Source organism: Dermacentor albipictus, unplaced genomic scaffold (assembly GCF_038994185.2).
Source record: "Dermacentor albipictus isolate Rhodes 1998 colony unplaced genomic scaffold, USDA_Dalb.pri_finalv2 scaffold_22, whole genome shotgun sequence".
NCBI lineage: Eukaryota > Metazoa > Arthropoda > Arachnida > Ixodida > Ixodidae > Dermacentor > Dermacentor albipictus.
This window is the reverse complement of record NW_027225576.1, coordinates 4,197,663-4,214,212: the sequence shown is the minus strand read 5'-3', so window position 1 is coordinate 4,214,212 and position 16,550 is coordinate 4,197,663. Positions and strand designations below refer to the sequence as shown.

Below are 16,550 nucleotides of genomic sequence, written 5' to 3'. Positions count from 1 at the left end.
ACCATTCAATTCACTGGTTTTCCGCTCACGTAGGGTCGGTCGAGGGTGCTCCCCCGAACCTCAATGAGTCTGCTCACAACGCTGCGCGTGACCTCACCGACCGCGCTTCCTCTATAAGCAGCAGCAGGGGTACACTCTAAGAACAGTTTACACCCTTTGGCTTGCCCCTTCTGCCACACAAAAATAATCGTCATCTGCCTTGATGCGTTTCCTTTCTTTATCGCTGCAAGCCCGGAACTTTCCAGTGACGAACGGCACGCGCGTTATCAGAAGGGGCACTCCAAAGGGTGTAAACCGTTCTATGCTGATAACGCGCGTGCCGTTCGTTACTGGAAAGTTCCGGGCTCGCAGCGATAAAGAAAGGAAACGCATCAAGGCAGATGACGATTACTTTTGTGTGGCAGAAGGGGCAAGCCAAAGGGTGTAAACTGTTCTTAGAGTGTAGTACACTCTCAAGTTCAACCACGGAGGAAGGAAACTAAGGAGAGGCCCTGACGTCACTCTTTGTGAAGCAAAAGTGAAGCCGGAAGTTGGCGTTACTCATGGCGATGCTCCGCCTTTTGTGCCACCCTCCTCTCTTGTTTACATCTTTCGCGAAACCACGCCGCGCTGCACGTGGTATCGCGCGCGGAGCGCGCGCGCTCGCGCAACATCCGGCAGAGCACGGTGCAGGCAACACAGCGCAACAAGACACGGTGACTAACGCAAACCCGCCCACACAGCGCCTTTGCCACGGCACGAAACCTACCAGAGCAACACGTGTGAGCGCTCAAAAAATCAGAAGAACGCCGCCATTGTGGCCCAAAAGGCGTGGCCATGCAGCAAAAAATAAAAAAGCAGCAAAAGAAATGAGAACCTATACGTCATTTCCGCCACACTTTTCTCCTAGCGCGCGGAGGGGTTAGGGCCTCTCCTTAGTTTCCTTCCTCCGTGAGTTCAACAAATGGCCACAGAGGGCGAAAAAATCGACCGCGCGGCGCTGCTAAAGAAACAGGCACAGTACACCAAATAAAAAGGTTCCCCGTTGAGCGCATTATCTCCCGCCAGAGGCGCCGTAGTAAGCGCAATTTTAACCTACAAACTTTCTTCAGCAGTAAACGAAGCGTTTTTATTGCACGATAAAGACTACAAAATTATAATTCCTAATTTTACAATGTACTTTTCATTACCAGCTTTGTTGTTTTTTGTCATTTTACACGCAAAATAGCGTTCAGCATCATCGACCTCCCACGTGACCTCTGGCCTGGATTTAAAATTTTTACCGGTATGTTCGCGTGCACGGCAGGTACGGATTCCTTGGTTCGTACACTGGTTGGTTATTTTGTGCTAACACCAGTTTATTGCGCTTCGATATCTCGCGTTATTTAACTTGGGGTGTAAGCCTGAAAGCTAGGTTTCAGTCGTGAGCCATGTGGAACACGTCTGCATCGAAATGGGAAGCCGGGTCCTGCTGCGACTGGGGGCAGCAATACCGGTGAGTCGTTTAACATCACTGCTTCAATCGCTATGTAATTTATTCGTCTCGTTAACTTACAGGCGGAGGTAAGTTAATGAACTAGATGCTGCATTACATAAGGGCAGTCAGGACCCTCCGTTGCTGTTTCCTAAATTAACTTTCAGTTGCGAGGCCATCATTATACACACATTCACGAAAAAGAAACGATATCGGAACGCGCGTCACATTTTTCATCTCGTTGTAGCCGTAGCCATAAGTGACTGAGTTGCCTTATCAATATTTTTTTTTTCGAGTCGGCCGGCAACTTCTTTCGTTCACAGAACCGAATAACCTTTTGATAAACTGAAGCTAAAGTACTGAATTTAATGTATTAAACAGTTGCACACATAATAATTCACCCATATTTCGTACCTGTTGGTTCCAAATGTTCTTGCTGTTCCGTTTGGCTTACCTCAGGACATTATTTTTGCAGTAGTTATTTTTGCAGTAGTGAAGCGGTGCATCACGCTCATGCACAAGAAGAATGCATCATTTCTAATAGCTTCATGTCTTTCATCTATTTGCTTGTGAAATCAGCAGTGCGATCTCCTCTAGTGTATAAACGAGCGCACAAATGTTCTTATTTGTGATCTTAATAATACTTCTGTTGACATGCATTGTAGTTACGTAGACATCAATTTTACGGAGAGTAACCATATTTATTTACCGTGCTGCTTAAGCACTCTAGAACAAACAGTGTACATTTGCATGTGTTCTGTAGCCACAAACCATTGCAATGTATATGTCGCACCTTTTCGCATTTTATATTGCAAAATTGTGCTTACTCAATTTCTGATGCAGTCAAAATTTCTGTTCCAGACATGCAGTAATGAGGATGGCACCAGTATAAAGCAACACACTCCATGCACTAGACAGAAGCTGCTGCCTGCTACAAGGTCATTGTGTGGACTTTGGATGCTACTACAAGGTAAATAACACCCGGTTCAGAAATAAATGTGCTTGATATATGCTGTATTGGCTTGCTAGTCTTGAGATACATGTCATTTGTTTGTAGCAGATGATATGAACATTTGTTCATGTTTACAGTTCAGCATAATTAGTTCGAACATAAAAGAAAACACTACATGAGTTTGGATAATCTCTGCTGTATCTCATGTGCCATTGTTCTGCCCCAACAGAGTCTGTGCCAAGTGCATCTTGGTCATCACGGGAGCCCCCATCTACAACAACAGGAAGGGGCTGGAGCTGAATTCGCAAGACCACGAACAAAGAAGCCATTCCAGAATTATTTGGATGAGATATCAAGTCTGCGGACGACTGTTTCAAGAGTGAAAAGAGCCTATGCCATCATTCCACCAGCACGGATATTGGCTGAGTCATCCAGGTACCTCAACAACAAAAATTATTTGTCTTCAGATGGACCTGCAACCTCTGAACAAGCACAGACGACACTGGCTAAGAGTGTTCTGTCAGCTTGCCCTTCCTTAGTGAGCTTCCTGGCCTTGCCAATTCTTGCCAAGTATAATTTTGTTTCAATGAATGCAAGCTTTTTCATTCCACACTTTTGTTAGAGATCATTCCTATTCCTCATCAAACATTAAAGGTCAACCGATTCTTTGCTCATACTTAATGCCAGTCACTGTCTAGTAGCATAACATATGTGTAGCAGTTCTTTCTAGTGTATGTTGCCATGTGCAATTCCTCTCCTGAAATAGCTGATGCTGCATTGGCGTGTGTCTTGCATTAACCTTTACACTGAGTGCTATGTAGCATTTAACTTTTGTTAATGTTTTTGGCTTTCAATGCTTGCAAGGTAGAGTGGCTTCTTTCTTGAATGCAAGCTTTCTCATTCCCATATTGAATTCCTAGTCTCATTCAGGATTGCTATTCTTGCTCGACAGCCTGTATTTTTGTGCAAGCTACACTGAAGTGATTGATTCTGGTTTTGGCGCTGTCCGACTTGGTACTTGTCACCGTGTTACGTTTCTCATATGTGGGAGCCTGGTCAGTTGCATTGGGAAACAGTCTCTCGAGGCAAGCACCTGCTCTTACAGTCCGCAGAGTGACATAGACTGCGAATTTACACGCACCGTGGTTGGTTATCCCCGTTCCGTCCTTTCCTGCTGCTGCCGTGTGCAAATTTTGCTTGTGGCCTTCCTCGGCCATGATTTGGCGTCAACGGAGACTCTCATACATAATTACATGGTTCTAAGTGTATGAAGTTGATATCCACATGTGTGGAAAGGCCTGCAAAAGCGACTGCAAAATAGTGATGTCCACAAAACCGACCATGCCCATATATAGAGATTGTAGGGGACCAAGTGTGAGTTACACATTAGTGGCATGCAAAAGAACAAAAAGAAACATGCAGGTTGGAAAGGTGGTAACGCTAAAATGCCGGGCACTCCATGTTGCTCTAGGCTGTGGCAGCAGATGCTTTCGTCACCCGATTTCTTCGCTATGCAAGTTGCTCATATTCAACGCCGACTGTCGGTACAAACACGTGGGACACACTGTCCAATCTGCTTGCGCTGCTGGATGTTGCTTGTTACCAGACTACCACGTGCGACGAAGGCAAGCACTATGCCTACAGTCAGACGGTTGAATGTGCCGCAAGCAACCCGTGTACGTGTATGCTCACTGTTGTCATGTTGATCGTAGCCAATGCATAGTGCCAATGTATAGATTGAGCGTTATGTTAGAGTATGCTGAAGTGATTTGATTGCATAATCTTGTTTCAATGTTGTCCCACTTGGTCATGGTTGCCGTGTTACATTCCTGGGATGTGGCAGCCTGTTCAGTTGTATTGGCCAACGGCCTCTCGAGGTCAGCACCTGCAGTCCACACAGTGACACAAACTCCCTGTTTACATGTACTGTGATTGGTGCTCCCTGTTTGTCCTTTCCTGCTGCAGCCGTGGGTAAAGTGTGCTTGTGGCCTTCTTTGGCCATGATTTGGCATGAACAGAGACTATCATACATGATTACATGTTTTGAAGTGTATGAAGTTGATATCCACATGGGTGGAAAGGCCTGTAAAAGTGGCTGCGGAATGGCAATTCCCACAAAACAGACCACATCCATATTGAGAGCAGGTGGGGCACCAAGTGTGAGCGACACATTGGTGGCCACCGACAGAACAAAAAGAAATGTGCATGTAGGAAAGGAGGTAATGCTAGGATGCCAGGTAGTTCATGTCGCTGTGTTGGCTATGACAGCAGGTGCCTGCGTCACCTGATTGATTCGCAGTGCAAGTTACGGCGACTGTCAGTGCAAACAGGTGGGGCACTGTCCAATCTGCTTGTGCTGCTGGTTGTCACTCGTTACTAGACCACCATGTACGACGTAGGCAAGCACTGTGCCTGAAGTTGGATAGCTGAATGTGCTGTATGCAACTTGTAGTGCGTGAATGCCCACTGTTGTCATGCGGATCTTAGCCAATGTACAATGTATTGTCTGAACCTTATGCGGTGATTGAATGCAGAGTCTAATTTGATAATGGTCGCCGTGCTATGTTTCTTCGATGTGGCGACCTGGTTAGCTGCATGGGCAACAGTCTCCCGAGGTAACCATCTGCTCCTGCAGTACACACAGTGACAAAGACTCCCAATTTACATGCACCGTAATTGGTGCTCTCCCCATTCGACATGTCTTGCTGCAGCCGCCGGCAAATTATGCTCGTGGGCCTTCATCGGCCGTGATGTGGCGTGAGCGGAGACAGCACACGTTATTACATGGTCCGAAGTTGATAGCCACATGGGTGGAAAGGCCTGCAAATGTGGCTGCAAAATGGTGATGCCCACATTGAGAATGTGTGGCACCAACTATGAGTTACACATTAGCGGCCCCCGAAAGAACAAAAAGAAACGTGCAGGTTGGAAAGGTGGGAACGCTATAATGGCGTTTCGTCCATGTCGCTGTGTTGGTTGCGGCAGCAGATGCCTTGCGTCACCCGATTGCTTCGCAATGCAAGTTACGGCGACTGTCGATGCAAACAGGTGGTGCACTGCCCAATTTGCTTGCGCTACTGATTGTCGTTCGTTACCAGATCGCCATGTGCGGCGACGAAAGTGAGCTGTTTACGAGCTCGCGTGAATGGTTTCAGCGCATCTCGACATGCAAATTTTATTTCTGATCTTGTATGAGAAGGTGCACTGCTTTTCTTCTGCCAATAAAGTCGCACGTCCTGTTCACTCACTTGTGGCTTGTTTTTATGGGCGTCAGTAGAGGCTCTTTAGTCTCCTGGCCATTAAAACGCGGCAGCTGAGGCATGCCACAAAGCCAGCGAGGCGAGCACGGCGCGTACCCAGCGTACGCCACCGGTATAAAGCGGCCATATTGAATATTGTACTAAAAAAAAAAGAACATTTCCGCTTCCTGTTTGTGTAGCGCCATCTGTCGGGTCCCCCACTAAGTTTCATGTGCTGCCGCTTCTTATTTTCGAACCACTGTGGAAGGTACAGTTTCCCTTCTCTAAAGTTGTTCTTTATTCTATGGCAGCAGTGACTCTCCTCCTCTCTACGGTCACAGGGACGCTCCCGCTACTCACAACGAGATTATTAAATATTTCTACATGTCCAGAAGGGTCTTTCCACCTCCTCACCCCAAGTTGAATACGGCGCAAGCCGTTTCGCTTAGGCTTCTACAGACCAGCACATATCCGTGTCTGTCTGCTCTCCACGAGGCTTACCCCGACGTGTATCGCGACGAGAGACCTTCACTCTACCTCACATGCTCTGGGAGTGCGGGTCGACATATCCCAAGTTCATCAAGGAGGAGTGGTACTAGCTTTTGCGTAGCCCCGCTCTAGAAAAGCAAATCCTGGCCGTCCGGCGTGCCCGCGACCGGGCCGGTAAGCTAGACCTGCCGGTCCCGACGTGGGACTAGCCGGGTGCGCGACGAGTTCGCGTCCTCGCCGGACCTGCAATAAAGTTTACTCACTCACTCACTCACTCTCTGTTTTCCAAGTAAAGGAGAGGTGTATCGCACAGGCGTACCTGTAAAATACACCTTATTTCATTTCTCTTTTGTGGGTTTACGCTTTTTTTTTGGCGAATGGTGGGCGTTATTCACATTTGTACTAGTAAAGGTACCCCCCCCCCCCCCTATTTACATAGAAAAGTTACCTTGGATTGCCCCCCCCCCCCCCGAAAAAAAATCCTGGGTACGTGCCTGCAAAGTATAAAACTGTCAATATCTGCATGTAAGGAATATATTCTTATAACAAATTATAGAATACAATGCTGCTATTTTAGTGTGAGATGTCATTTCATTTTAACAAACATTGACAGCATTACCTATGTGGTTTCATCATCTTTCTCCAATTTGTATGAAAGCTGTTCACATAAACCACACTGAAACAGCTACGCTGCAGAACATTTTGTTTACAAGAGATGCGACAGGTGCATGCAGTAAGCAGTGAACACTGAGTAGTCATTACTTATCAATAAGAGTACCCCTGACCAGTTTTTTCTTGACCTCTTGCTCCCCTTGCAAAACCTGAAAAGAAAGAAACAAAAATGTTGGTAGGCATCAGATAAAAGTGGGTACAGCTTGCCAACACATGATGGCAATGGTGATCGCTAACTGATCCAAATGACTACCTATCCCCATACCTGCCAAGTCTCCCGGATTATCCCAGGGACTCCCGAATTTTAACCATTTCTTCCGATTGACCGGTTGACAGGAAAATTTCCCAGAAATTGCAGTTGTGCCCCGTTTCTAACTGCGTCCAGCGTTTTGGCCACATTGGCAAAAAATCCAACCCAGTTCAATCGTTCGAAGTTCATGCCACATAGCATTGTTAAGAAACTAGTAGGGAAACCCTACTTGGCATTATTTCATTAACTGCAGTGCCACTCATTACGCTGCCGGGGTTGTTAGGTACCTTAGTGGCCCTAGTCTCATTCAGTTAGCGAGTGAATGCTGCGTTTCACAGCTAGCAACACTAGACTGTCCATCGTTCTCTTTGGTGTCAGCTACTGTTGAGTTGCATACGCCTATTGTCAGTCATTAAGCAAGGAGTGCCAGCGCAAAAAATATTTTCAAGTACTTTTAAAGCAGTACTCAATCAAAGTGATGGTGGGTATTTTGTTGATACCACAAAGCAATGCAGAGTGCATGGTTCAATGCACAAGAACATGGTTCTGCTCATCCATGTGTGATGAGACGCTGGGTAATGTCCTCCTCGCAAAATGTAAAAGAAATGGAATTCGTTACACTTAAACATACCCTGAAGAATTTTTGAGCACCCACCATTGGCCACTTAGTGGCTTTGGCATTGTGCTGCTAAGCACGAGGTCGCGGGATCGAATCTCAGCCACAGCAGCCACATCTCGATGAGGGTGAAATACAAAAATGCCCACGTATCATGTATTGGGTGCACGTTAAAGAACCCCAGGTGGTCGAAATTAATCCAGAGTTCCTCACTATGGCGTGCCTCATAATCAGATCGTGGTTGTGGCAAAAAAAAATAATTTACTTAATTATAAAAAATGTTAGTGTGAGATGTCATTTCATTTTGACAAGACAAAATCATCAACAACAAAATGCTTGCAAAAGTGCGACCCTGATGTTCATGTCGTCATTTGTAAATCTGTAAATAAATATCTAACAAGTCTAATCAATTTATCTGTATGTGCACGCACTGTCAGTACTTTAAAAAATAGAGCCCCCCCCCCCCAGCTCCCGGTCAGAAAATCTAATGGATTTGGTTCCTCTGAACTTGGCAGGTATGCTATCTCCTAAAAGGATGTTATCAACAAGAAGCAACCATAAACTTAATATTTCACCCTTTCATTATTGCACTGACTTATACGAGTAATAGCTGTTTCCCTAAAACCATGAAACTTTGAAACTCAATGTCTGGTGAAACACGAAACATGATCCCTCCCCTTCACGGTATTTATTAAAGTGCATTGAATAATGTTTCATTTGTGGTGTGTGTGCATTTTGTATGTCAACGTTTTCTTTTTCACCTTGTAGTTTCTGTATAAGGTGCATGCATATTAGTGATTACTCTATTTTTGTACCAACCCACTCTTACAATAGCCCTGATGAAATGCCGTATCTTCAAATAAATATATAAAAAAAATGTACCCTGCCTATCCCTTCATATTGACTTTGCTTTGTATTTGCAGGCACAGGGTGCATCAGAAAGCTGCACTGTCATGGGAGGCAACGGCGCAACGCCCCTTCCCTTTTTCCCCCAACATTCACAACTAACGAAGAGCGCACTGGGGAGCTGTACACTGCAAGCATTCTCATCCTTCGATTCTAAATTTTAAGGGTGATGAATAGTGAAGTCCTTTAATTGAATACGAATATTACCAGACGAACAACCTTCAAATATCAAATCAAATAAAGAATATTTCATCGTTTCTATTTGAACCGAAATATAAAGTTTGCTCGGTAACAAAATCTTATATCGTTTGATGCAATATGTAATGCCATTCACAAGAGGATGTCCACTCAATTGGGGACTTAAATGAGAAACGATTGCTTTCTGTTATGGCTCTCCTGTAGCAGAATCAGTTGGAACAGTGCTCGCCTGCATTGATCTCTCTCCATTTTGACTCCATAAGTGTTGTTATCCCTCACAACGGAAACATTCATTAAAACTTCTTTCTGGGCGAGTTGGTGCATACTTGACATAAAAATTGTTACAGCGCAAACACATGCAATTACCAAGTATGAAGGACAGGACACAAGCGCTTGTGTCCTGTCCTTCATACTTTGTGGTTGCATGTGTTAGCGCTGTAACAATTTTTATGTCAACGGAAACGTTGTCTGACAATTTCGAATAGTGAATTCTCTAATCAAATATCTATTGAAGAGCAAGGACTACTCAATTTTTATTCAATATTTTGAATACGCACACCGATACATAATTTATTACCACACAGTGGAGGACCCAGAGGCTGATGCCAGCTTGGTGTGATCGAGTTATGAAGGGCAAAAAATATAAATATGGAAAACAAAATGCATTGTTACAGAAGACAGCCATATGTTAAGCATGCAGAACCACAAGCTGAGAAAGCCATCTCACTTCTTTGGCAGGTGAGTTCAGTGGTAAGTACACATGCAAACAACCCTGATGCCAAGTCTCGAGCATCGGTAAATGCCTAAAAAAAAAGATGCCTTTGAATGAATGAATGTTGTTGTTTTACATGCCAAAACCATGATTTGATTATTAGGCAAGCCATAGTGGGGGACTCTAGATTAATTTTGTCCACCAGGGGATCTTTAACATGCCCTCAATACACAGGACATGGGCTTTCTTGCATTTCACCCCCATCAAAATGCGGCCACCATGGCTGGGATTTGATCTTGCGACGTCGTGCTTAGCTGCACAATACTCTAGCCGCTAAGCCACCATGGCAGGTGAAAAAATTCCTCTCAACACATCTGCTGTTACATTTACTTCATATACAAGCCACTCCACATGTGATAAATCAGACAATCAGACCACATGATAAATCAGGTAATCTGCTGGTGTCATCTGCTTCTTAGATTAGCCACAGCCATAGCTTTATCATCCATGTTATGAACAAGGAATCCACATGGACCCCAAAATACCAAAATCGGTACTTGATATCATTTGGCCTCAGTGCCATATTACACGTCAATAAGCTCCTTCCTCACCAAATGGGATCACTTGAAACACTGGGCTATCAATATTATGAACATTGATTCAATAAAACTGGCAATGCAAAAAACTTGTAATCTTAGTTCCATTAAAAACAAACATTTCCTTTGTCAGCATTAAGCGAACTAATCTTCTGCAGTTTCGATACATGTAATACCTTTGTGACAAGCAAAATAGATCACCCAACACAGAATTTCTGCGCACATTGCTTCACATGCAATCATTCCCTGCGAAAGCCGTAATCAAAGGGTTAAATTACAGCTTATGTGAAATCATTGCATCACTGTGCAAGCGTTGAAAAACTGCCATTTAGTATCAAGCTGTACATGTTGCAGAGTCAAGCTTTTGATGATTTTGTTCACTTTGAATGCCTGAGCAGTCCCAGTTTATAGGATTTCAATGAGTTTGCTACAAAAGCTGCAAACGTGGAAACATGAGTGGTTAAAAAATGTCGAATTCTGACATTTCTGGCAGATGAGGAAAAAAAAAGAAATATGGAGGGAGGAGCCACCAGATTTTCTTAAAGAGGTCCTGAACCACCCTTCAGGCTTGGTGAAAAAACAGCCCATGGATAGCATATGCTGCTGTGATATTTTGCAGTCGTGCGTGGCGTGTGGAGCTCGTAAGCGGAGTGCTAAGTCATCTTCCTCTCACTTTTCAACAGAAGCCTGCTCATCACTCTTTTCTGGACGCTTTATTTTGTAATACAGAAGATTCCCATACGTGGCTGCTATTGGCCAATTGCTGACATCAATAAAGAAGGGTGTTTGGATCACTGCACTTCTTCCCACTGTTACTGTGTATATTTACTGATGCAGTTTAATAAACAAGCTGAAGAAAGCAAAAATTTGAAATTACAATAATAATTACGCTCTTCCGGAAGAAGGCGACTATTGTCCTCTCACGTTCAGCTGCGGCCACCCGTGTACAAATTAAAGTCTGGCCATCCTGCTTATTATCAGTGTCGTAGCTGTTGGCTCCCACTAATTTCGACTAGTTTTGAACACCCAACTAGCCTATAGCCACACGAAACTTAAGGTCAGACCACATGCATGCTTGCCAGCTCACGCTCACTCCTGTCCATTCCTTGTTAGACGCCTTGGCAGACTTCACTTTGTATTGAGTTATTGATAGCGCTTTAAAATGCGAAAGTTTGATGTATCTATATGAGCTCTCACGGACTATATGAATAACTGCTGGGAGCAAAGTGGCATTCCAAGTGAATAAAAACCAGCCCAAATTATTTTTATACCGAAGTCTGGGAAAAAAACCATAACTGATGAACTTAAGGCCCATATCGCTAACATCCTGCATCAGTAAACTCATGGAACACATGGTTCTCACATGCCTCATGTGATACACGGATGATGGATGACTTTACCCACATACCATGGTTGGATTTCGACCCAAGTTATCGACACAGGATATTGTGCTCAAACTAAAACATCAGATCATAGATGCGGGTAAGAAAACTCTTAGACACAAAGGCGATACTATGTCTTGATCTAACTAAGGCCTTTGACAATGTCACACACAAGGCAGTACTCCAAAATCTCCAAGAGCTGGATGTAGGACATAAAACATACGCATAGTCAAAGACTTCTTGATGGATCGTACGGCAAAGATTTCAATCGGAGAATCGAAATTGGAGGCGTTCAAACTAGGTAATAGGGGTGCCCCGCAGGGTTCAGTACTATTTATCTTTCTATTGAATGTGGCAATGATCGGTGTTCCTGCGAGACTCGAAAAGATAGAAGGACTCGGACACAGCCTATACGCGGATGACATCACCCTTTGGGTGGCGGGTGGAAGTGATGGGCATGTGGAAGAGATCCTTCAAACAGCATAAACACAGTCGAAGACTACATCAGAGACAAGAAACTGAGATGCTCCTCGCAAAAATCAGAACTTCTGCTCTATAGACCCACATGCCGGGGTTGAAAGAGCATTAGGGAAAGGCCGGGCATTGTGGTCACAGTAGAAGGTACCACAATACAGATAGTGGTGGGCCTGAGAATACTGGGACTCTGCATATTCGAAAACAGCCATAACGCAGATACCATTAGACTACTTGACAATAGTGTTCAACAAACAATCAGACTAATAAAGAGGATATCCAACAGGCACTATGGCATGAAAGAGCACAATCTCATCCGATTAATAGAAACATTCGTAATCAGTCGTATTGTATACGTGGTCCCTTACCTCAAGCTTTACGCTGTGAAGAAAGCCAAGATAGAATGCATTATTAGAAGAGGGTATAAGCAAGCCTTGGGACTTTCGGCAAATATGTCCAACGAGAAGTTCCTTGCGCTGTTGGATCTGGAGGACAGCCCCAATCGCTGTTCCCCAGATTTTGGACCTTGTCGTTGAGTGCGGGAGTTGGCTGAAGTTGAGGAGGACTTTGAGAAGAAAAACTAAAGGTTTATTTACATTATTTACAGTGAGAGTACAAAGAAATTAACAGTCATAAAGTCATTACAGGCCGGCAGCAAATCGGACGCTGCGGCCAGTGGCAAGAAGCTCGAAAGAGATGAATGAAGGAATGCTCTCTTGCTGCTCCTGGTCTCTCGCTTTTAACCCCTTCGGTGTCTTGAAGTCACATCACGTTCGGCCAATCGGCGAGCCCGCTCAGGTGGCGTCATTTTCGGCCAATGGTAGGCGCCCGTGCGAGTGCAAGTCACATTTGGCTCCACTTGTACGAGGGCTTACTTCTCTGCGGTATTGCCTTCCTGGTCTGCAACTGCCGTCTGCAGATGGGGGGTTGCTGCCAGGGCTTCACGGTGCATTACAGCCGTCTTGCCTCGCGGCTTGCAAGCGCACAGCGGGGGCAGGCGGTTTGTTCTCGAATGACCTTTCAGAGCCGCAAAGCAGCTTTGCTCGGGACCCTCGTTACCTGGAACCGAGCCAGGCTCCCGCTACACTTTCGGGAAGAGTCAAGCAGTGGGACAGCAGCTCCACATAAAGGCACACGAGATGGGGGACGCCATCTGGCGTGTGGCAAGTCTTACATAGGGCAGACGGGATGGTGCCTGAATGATTGAGCCAGGGAACATGAACAAAAATTAACGAAAGATGAATTGGCGCACTTGCTTGCGCACTGCAATGCCTGCCCCTGTGAACCACTTTTCAAGGAGATAAATATTCTGGAGAGAAGCCAGGACCAGACTGCACGTGAACTGATGGAGGTATACAGATAAAGAAGAAAGGCCAAGACTGTGTTAGTGATACTTTAATTAGGTTGCTTCAATTGGAGATAGATTTTTTTTATAATTGGTTGACCCGCTAGGCTGATCAGTGTTCTTGTTCCTGCGTCCTGGCATGTTTTATTTGTCTATATATTGAAACAGACTGCCGTGAAGAAACCAGTTTAAAGTTACCGCCCATGTCGTTTTTGTGTTCTCTTCCGCTGTCCCCATTTGCAGACAATATGATATCCCAAGGAAAATAAAGGAACATCTCTCAATACCCCCAATTCCCCAAAACATGCACCCAGTGTTTCACCGAGATAGAAGAATTGCAAGAGCGAGAGCTCTCCACAAAAGAGTCCGTAGTGCCAGGGACGTGGTCTATGTGGATGCGGCAGAGTACGCAAATAGTGTATGTCGATAGTTGGTATGAGTCTAGAGGGCGACTCCAGGGCTAGTGGCACTGTAAAAACAGCAAAGGCAAAGGTGGCGGAGGAGGCTGCCTTAGCACTGGCAATAGCCTCTACGGAGGCTAACATTGCAGTCAGTGACTCCAAGACAGCCGTCAAAAACAATGCCAACGGAACACTCTCATCGGAAGCACTGAGAATTTTAACCAACTTTCATGAAGGTTGAGACGATCACATTATGTAAGCACCTGCGCACTCCTTCCTTCCCGGAAACGAAATAGCACACAATCTGGCTCGAGAACTGACGAGCTGAGCAGGTGACATACAAATACTGGGAATGGAGAGAGACCGGATGACTAGCTTTGACGAGATCACCAAACACTATAAATTGGGAAGGGCTCATTTCCCCCAGGCACACTCTTCGCTAAGTAGGCAGCAAGCAACAGTATGGCGCCTCTTACAAGCAGAGAGATATCCAAACCCGATGGCTTACCGCCACTACTACCAGGACCTTTACACTGATAGATGTAGATTTTGTCAAGAAAGGGTGGACCTACAACGTATGGTTTGGGCTTGTACTCGGACACATACACAGGATAAAATACACAAGACCAGAGCAGTGGGAGATGGTGTTGCTCAGCTGTGTACCGGAAGGCCAACTTAAGGCAATCCAACAGGCCGGAGATGCCGCCCGGACCAATCGATTAAAGGCTAAAATCATTAATGATTAATAATTACTCAAATAAAAAGAATAATCGAACATCCCTAATTCACATTGTTTGTCTGGTCTTGCCAACCTGTTCATCACTACATACAGTCGAACCCACTTATAATGATACCGGTTTTACCAATATACCGGTTATAAAAATGAGAAGCTGCTGCACCATCGACTTTTGTATGTTTTCCATGGTGAAATAACCCACTTACTACAATGCCCTGATGCCACATTACCGGTTATAACAATGAAGCCTGGCTGCTGGATGTCCAGGCCGAAAGGTAGTGAAATGCGAAATCCTTGAAATGAAAAAAAGAAAACGAGAAATTCGAGCCGCTGCATGGTCGGCCACTGCTCCAACAGCCGCCATACTCTCATTTTCCAGCCATCTCTGCACAGCTCTCTCACATCGCCCTTCCACCCCTCAAACCCGAATGGACTGCACCCATAGCTCTACGCCGCCCCAGAATTCCTTTTTTTATGGCCCCACCCTCTGAAACATGAACAGACCGTGCCAACTGCGCTGCAGGTAGATTGCTTGCATGTCGCTCGGTGGCTCCTCATTCAGCGCAGTTCTGCGAACAGCTTAATCGCTCACGTTTGTCTTTGTCGGTTGCATCAAAGTCATTCCTGGCCATGCGGTTTCTCAGCTTCTCTTGACTTGCTGCCGAAACGGAAGATGGCTGATCCGCCTGCTGGTCATCGGCAATGCACGACGCTGCTAGTGAAAAAAAAAAAGCGCACAGCTATAGGTTTGGAAACTAAGTGCTTCTAACTGATGAGACGATCGTCGCGAATTTGCTTGCATAAGATAGTGACGACGATGACGGCAGCGACGACGCGGTAGGGCAGGCTGCCTCAATATTGTCTTCACATGAAAAAATAAATTATGGGGTTTTACGTGCCAAATCCACTTTCTGATTATGAGGCACGCCGTAGTGGAGGACTCCGGAAATTTAGACCACCTGGGGTTCTTTAACGTGCGCCTAAATCTAAGAACAGGGGTGTTTTTCACATTCCGTCCCCATCGAAATGCGGCCGCCGTGGCCGGGATTCGATCCCGCGACCTTGTGCTCAGTAGCCTAACACTATAGCCACTGAGCAACCACGGCGGGTTGTCTTCACAGGAGGCCCGGCAGATGATTCAGTACCACTCGCCCCTCCTTTGGGGCTTTGTTTTTGCAAGGAACCTTCCGCTGCACTACGTGGAGCACTTAGAGAAGGACGTCGGCAAGCTTCGCGTAAAGCATGCATGGCTGACGGACGTGGACTTTTTTCGTGGAAGCCAGTGAGAAATACATGGCAAGATGCTTGTGGCGATCTCTCCTCAGTGTTTCTTCTTTATTTCTCAAGCTGATAGACTGCCACAGCAGCCTTCTCGCAAATTTAAAAGCACAGCAGTGCCATTATTTAACACCGACAGTCGCGGCTTGTTACACGCGATCAGAGCGCCCAGGAGACAGTTAAACAAGATAACACAATCAGCAGTCAGGCGGAGTAAGGTGGTGGAGAGGGGCACTGGCCTCCCCACCTATATGGTTTTCTCACACCAGCTCTGCCATTACCCTATTTTGATTTTTTCATGCAACCAGGTTATAACAATTATTTGTTATAACAATGGAATTTTCGTGGCACTTGAATATTGTTATAAGTGGGTGTGACTGTAGTGCATAAAATGTCCATCAAATGTGAGGCATTTGCTGTACAGCAATTAACTCAGGAGCATAGACAGCACTGCAATAGTAATGATAAATGCACAAAAAAATGTGTTTACTCCCACATGGCCAGTAATATATTTGTTTCCAATATCTGTATCCTACCAAATATTCGAATTCAAATAGGAAGTTTTCAAATCGAAGATGAATATAGAGTAATATTCAATGATATCCAAATTTTCAAATATTTGCACAAGCCTAGTAGAAATGCAACTGCTTACTACACAGTAGAACTGGAAATTCCTCCTCATGGACCAGAGCTCTTGTTACTGGGTTTTTATTACACCGTGGTTTGGTTACTAAAAGTCAGGTGAGCCAATGCACTACCCCGAGACCAGGATGGCCCGTTATGCAAAAGTAGTTATAGTTCTTGAGTAGTCTGTGCTGTGTGATTTGGAAACATTTCATTGTGTAGGTCTA

General features: G+C 45.2%; 1 protein-coding gene and 1 long non-coding RNA gene across 3 annotated transcripts in view; one reads left to right on the top strand and one right to left on the bottom strand.

Moving 5' to 3' along the window:
• The first annotated feature begins 330 nt into the window (after positions 1 to 330).
• LOC139052389 (uncharacterized) lies at positions 331 to 5,652 on the top strand. The gene is made up of 2 exons (XR_011509882.1): positions 331 to 2,423; positions 2,635 to 5,652. It is a non-coding gene; the product is annotated as an uncharacterized lncRNA (long non-coding RNA).
• Positions 5,653 to 6,649: 997 nt separating this feature from the next.
• Positions 6,650 to 16,550, bottom strand: part of LOC139052383 (STING ER exit protein) — a 59,910-nt gene continuing 50,009 nt past the window's right edge. For both annotated transcript variants that reach the window (XM_070529483.1, XM_070529484.1), the window contains exon 7: positions 6,650 to 6,954. In XM_070529483.1, coding sequence (XP_070385584.1) covers positions 6,892 to 6,954 — 63 coding nt within the window. In that variant the 3' untranslated portion in view covers positions 6,650 to 6,891. The remainder of the gene's footprint in view (positions 6,955 to 16,550) is intronic.